Genomic DNA, 5,799 nt, shown 5'->3' with positions numbered 1-5,799 from the left:
GAAGAATGTCATGTTTTGGGCTTGGCCCAAATGACAACTCCAACTCTCTCTCCGTCTCACCCTCTTTCTCAGACCAAAGGTAAGAATCTCATGGCAATTAAACTTAGCAAACTCTTATAGACTCACCTTAGGATGGTAACATAGCTAGGGGAGGGTGGAGCCTGAAGACGGCCCACCCCAGGAGGCACTTTTGGACCTACCATATAAAGTTGTATAGGCTTGGGCACCCGGGGTGGGGTAAAACTCAAGGGCTGCCCCCAGGCGGCACACATACTAGCTACACCACTGCTCATGGATATGTTTTTGGTGACGGAAACTATCATTAGTTTCCTGGGATTTCAGATTTATCTGGCTGTCAATAAAATTGTTTACTTGGTGAATATACTGCTATTTTCAACTTACCTCCTGGTGATCTGAAATCAATTTCATATTACCCATTACCCCTCACCACCACAGCCACCACCCCTCCTCTGCTGCTACTACTATTACTACAACTATAACAACCACCACCACCAGAAACAACATGACAACAATTACTGCTACTTCTACTACTAATGCAGCAGGGATACAGTGCTATAAATAAATATTTTGATGGGTTAATTTGAAATCGCTACTTGTTTTCGAGGAATTTCATTGCCCGAACCGAAGATCCGGATATATTTAGCAGTAGGAATGTCTATTTACTTGACACCGTCGTTACGGAGCAACTTAAAAGCAGCCGGCATGTCTTACACTTGTGATGTGAGTGAGAAGTTTCTTTTCTTTTAATTATTATTGTCGTTGTTGATCGTGCATGTTATGTATATATATATATATATGTGTGTGTGTGTTTAGGGAATCGTATCATCCTACTGGAATACCTTCAACGATACACGAAGATGAGAGGATTCTGGGTAATTGCTTGATCTGCTAGAAAGAGCTGCCAAGCCTCCCTCACAAACCACACCCTATTCTCTTGGGAAAGAAAAGGACCCGGTGGATAAAAAGAGATGGTCATGGCTGAAATACCTCTGATCAATGAGAGTTAACTTTAAGCTGAACAACAATTCTCTAGTTTATATTCCATTCTCAATTCTTCTTTACCTTCCTCTGTTTTCATATTACTTAACTGGTGTCAGGTGTATTCGGTGAGGCATTTACCAAATAATGTGGTTTGCTTATATTCATACATGCATATAAACGTTTATGCATACACACACACACACACACACACACATATATATATATATATATATATATATATATATAAAGTAGTTGTATACTGCCAACTTAACGTGGCAGTCCCAATTAGGGAATATACAACTGCTATTTAGCCCTAGGAAGCTGGACCGCTTCCTATTAGGCCTTCACACATTTCCTGTGTCCTTATCTTTGCGAGGGGCAGACAAACTCCTCCACCCAGCTTACATAAATTACACACACAATAATCTTTTCTCTTAATTTATCGACCCCGAAAGGATGAAAGGCAAAGTCGAATTTGAACAAAGACAGACGAAATACCGTTGAGCATTTCACCCGGCGTGCTAACGATTCTGCCAGCTTACCGCCTTACACACACACACACACGCACATTAATGTTTCTGAAATGTACATATCTCTTTTCTAGAACCTGGTCAACTCTAATGAAGCATATGAACTTATATCTTAATTAATAAGTTCTTCTCCAGAGTGCTATTTGTGGGAGATTTGCCTGCTATTTCTTGCAGGTCGAACGACAGTGTATAGGCTCTTTCGCTAATTGGAGGTTATACAAAATGTTATGTAAGTTCTTGTCTCTGTTTACTACAACGAGTGTTAACTTAGAAGCGTGTCAGTGCCTCGAAGGTCATAAACCTGTTTCTTATATTCACACGTGTGGCCGCTCAACTTGCTCGAGATATCAACCGAACCCACCTCAAATCATACCTTACTGCTTTAAAAACAGAAAGGGTACTCTAATGTAGTCTTTGATACGCTGTGGAGATGAGGTGAACCGGGAGGAAAGGGTCAGTGACGTCAAAGGCTGTGGGGCCCTACCGGAAGAGGAGGAGTGAGCGGAAGTAGGACTAGCGTGGGCCTCTTTCCCTTCGAGCACTGGTAGCGAACGGAAGCGTGTAGACGTAGGTTTTAGCGATAGGTTAGACGGGTAGGGCGCATCTCGGATTTAACTCAGTTGGACAGTCGACATCGAAAGGGAACCGGAGAGGGAGGTGAATCACACTTTGTTCTTCGTATTACTAGCTATTTCGGCACTCGTATTTATATTTTTTGTTGTTGTCCTCTTCCATGATGTCAGCAAAAATAAGGACCACTAGCGAGGCCATCAGACCTTTCTGTGGCGAAGGAGATGTTATCGCCTGGATTCAGAAGATCAAAGAGGTGGCCAGCGTGCAAAGCATTGAAGCTGTAGCAAATCTCATGGGTCTGTATCTGGAGGGAAACGCATTGGCGCTGTACCTCGCAATGGATGAAACAGACCAACTGGATGCGGAGAAGATTGAGCAGCGCTTAAAGGAAGCCTTTACAGACGGATCATACTTTGCATTTGCCAAGCTAGGAAAGGTCAGGTGGACATGTATGCTGAAGAAATTCGGAGACTAGCCGTGCTATCTGGTCTTAATGGAGAAGGACTAGAAAAGGCGATACGGTTGGCTTTCGTAAATGGTTTTCCTGGCGACATATTGGTGCAGCTGCAACTACTGCCGAACAGTGAGAAGATGGCGATGAGCGAACTCGTCTCTCAAGCCTGTCTGTTGACGCAAAACACTGGGCGGAATGCAGTGGCAATGGCAGCTGTGGAAGCCCATGGCATCATGCAATGATCGGTGAAAAATGAGGAGAGAAAAACTGCCGTGGAGCGGCAGCAACCGTTTATGGGCCGGTGTTTCAAGTGCTAGGAACTGCATGTAAGAAGGGATTGCGTAGAGATGAAGTCCAAACCCATTTGCTACTGGTGCAAGCAGACAGAGCATATCACTCGAAACTGCAGCCAGGGAAAAGGCCACGGGGAAGTTGCTGCCGCTCAAACTTCCGCCCTGAGAAAGTAGAGACTCTCATTCAGTTGCTGTCTATAGTGGAAGTCCTGGTTGGAGGAAAGGAGTTCAAAGCCCTCATGGATATGGACTGTACAACGTCTCTCATGACCCCAAGGATGACATAAAAGTGAAAGGGGACGAGTAGTGTTAGGGCGGTCGACAGCAGTGAAATTGGATGCAAGGGTAGTAATGGAGACGGCGGTGCGGGACACAACACTAAGGTAATTGTGATCAACCATGTGACAGATGGAACTGATGTGGTGTTGGGCATGGATGGGATCAACCGTCTAGGAGGTGTCATTGAATTTGGTTTGAAACTGAGCATGGTCTTTGTGCCCTCAAAAAAGAATAAGGCAGGACATTCTAACCAGGGTGAAAAAGGCCTGGTTGGCAGTGCTAGATGATTCAATGTGGGGAATAGCTGCAGTGTATCAGCTAGGTGAGTCAGAACTAAGGAGTCTGCATACCATGCATCATATGGGTGTGGATAAAACCCTATATCTTGCCAGAAAGGTTGACTCCCACGTTACTAAGCAGAGCATTCAAAAAGTGATTGGGAGCTGTGACAGGTGTTAATTCATTGACCCTGCTTGGAGTGTGCACGAGATGGGAAACATCTCAGTAGAGCACAATTGGAGATGATTGACAGTGGATGTGACACATTACCAGCAGGAGAACATATCTCTTGATGGTTGACTGGACCTGGTCGGATGGTGATATGGAGGGAAATTAAGATGGGCATCAGCTTGCGAAGACTTATTGGGGCAAGCGAAAGCGAAATCGGGATAGCACCTGTGCCCAGCGTCGCCTTTCTGGCACTTGTGCCCATGACATGTGTAAGGATTTTCGAGCGAGATCGTTGCTAGTGCCGCTGGACTGGCTCCTGTGCAGGTGGCACGTAAAATACACCATTTTGAGTGTGGCCATTGCCAGTACCGCCTGACTGGCCTTCGTGCGGGTGACACGTAAAAGCACCCACTACACTCTCTGAGTGGTTGGCGTTAGGAAGGGCATCCAGCTGTAGAAACTCTGCCAAATCAGATTGGAGCCTGGTGTTGCCATCCGGTTTCACCAGTCCTCAGTCAAATCGTCCAACCCATGCTAGCATGGAAAGTGGACGTTAAACGATGATGATGATGATGACTTTGGATGAGGTTGCTCATATCCTGAACGAGATATTCCTGGAAAAGGGCCCTGTGGACGAATTGCTGATGGACAACAGCACTGCATTTCATTCAGAGATACTGGAAGAGATGTTTGATAAGTGGAATGTGCAGCACTTCTTCAGTATGGCATACAGGCTGAGTGGAAAGGGGATCACAGAAAGATGCCCTTGCACAATCAAGGCCATGGCAGGGAGAGGAAGTATCTCAGCACGAGAGGCAGTATTTTGGTTCAATATGTCGCCCTGATCAGGACAGGCCAAGGAGTCAATGTCACACAGAACAATGTTTAGGTATGAATGGCAACACCTGTGTACAGCATCACAGTACTCTGTGCAAGAGAGAGCCTGCCTTCATGCATGTAAGAAGTAAAGTTTGGGTCAAGTCCCCAAAGGCATGCTGCACATCTCAGTGGAATAGAGGGACAGTAATGGCTGTTAGTTCCAAAAATAATGATGATAATAATAATAATGATGATGTTGATGATAAAATCCTTTCTACTATAGGTACAAGGCCTGAAATTTGTGGGGAGGGGACTGGACAATTACCTCGACCCCAGTACTTGACTGGTACTTGTTTTAACAGCCCTGAAAGGATGAAAGGCAATGTTGAACTCAGAATGTAAAGACAGACAAAATACTGCTAAGCGTTTTGTCCTGTATGCTAAGCATTTTGCCAGTTTGCTTCCTTAATAATAATAATAGTGGCTGCTATTAATAATAATGCAGCAAACTGGCAGAAACGTTAGCATGCCGGGTGAAAAGCTTAGCGGTATTTCGTCTGCCATTACATCCTGAGTTCAAACTCCGCCGAGGTCGACTTTACCTTTCATCCTTTCGGGGTCGATTAAATAGGTACCAGTTATGCACTGGGTCAATGTAATTGGCTTAATCCCTTTGTCTGTCCTTGTTTGTCTCCTCTATGTTTAGCCCCCTGTGGGTAATAAAGAAATAAATAATAGTGGTTGCTAATTTTGGCACAAGGCCAGCATTTTCAGGGTAGTGGGTAAGTCAATTACATCAACATCACTAATCAACTGGTATGCCCCAAAAGGATGAAAGGCAAAGTCAACCTTGGCAGAATATGAACTCAGAACGTAATGATGGATGAAATGATTGTATGGCACCTCACCTTATAGTGTTGATGTTTCTAGTTGAGGCTTAGGTGTAATTGTATAAATGCAAAGCCAAAGCATAATAGTAATATTAATAATAATTATATTTCCATAGTTTCTTCAAGAATTTATTACTTCAAATAACTTGAGCAATAATTAATATAATTAATATAATTCAATTACACCATAGAGGGGAAAGTATATTATTAATTATATAGCTTAATTACTTTTAAGTATTTTTGCAATAGATCAGAGAAATTGATTAGAATAAACCAAATGTAAGCAGTATTAATTCCATGTTGAATTGTGCCAAATATTTCTCTACTCATTCTATTGACCTATATGTACCACAAAGATTTGAATCTTTTATACATGTACAAATACACATATACACATCTACTTATAAGCAAATGTGTTCATATCTACATATACATATGCACATGTGCAATCTTAAGTGTGTGTGTGAGTATATATATATATATATATATATATATATATATATATATAT

General features: G+C 43.0%; 1 protein-coding gene across 2 annotated transcripts in view; it reads left to right on the top strand.

Annotated features, from left to right (window-relative positions):
- Positions 1-586: 586 nt before the first annotated feature.
- LOC106868090 (uroporphyrinogen decarboxylase) overlaps positions 587-5,799 on the top strand; it is a 19,769-nt gene continuing 14,556 nt past the window's right edge. The window contains exon 1 of one of the 2 annotated variants that reach the window (XM_014913204.2): positions 587-741. In XM_014913204.2, coding sequence (XP_014768690.1) covers positions 673-741 — 69 coding nt within the window. In that variant the 5' untranslated portion in view covers positions 587-672. Of the gene's footprint in view, positions 742-1,643; positions 1,762-5,799 lie in introns of those variants that run through there. The other variant, XM_014913205.2, reaches the window with a different exon arrangement.

The sequence above is a fragment of the Octopus bimaculoides genome, chromosome 9 (genome assembly GCF_001194135.2).
Source record: "Octopus bimaculoides isolate UCB-OBI-ISO-001 chromosome 9, ASM119413v2, whole genome shotgun sequence".
NCBI classification, from domain to species: domain Eukaryota; kingdom Metazoa; phylum Mollusca; class Cephalopoda; order Octopoda; family Octopodidae; genus Octopus; species Octopus bimaculoides.
Note: the sequence above shows the minus strand (reverse complement) of the source record. Positions and strands in the feature narration are given on the sequence as shown.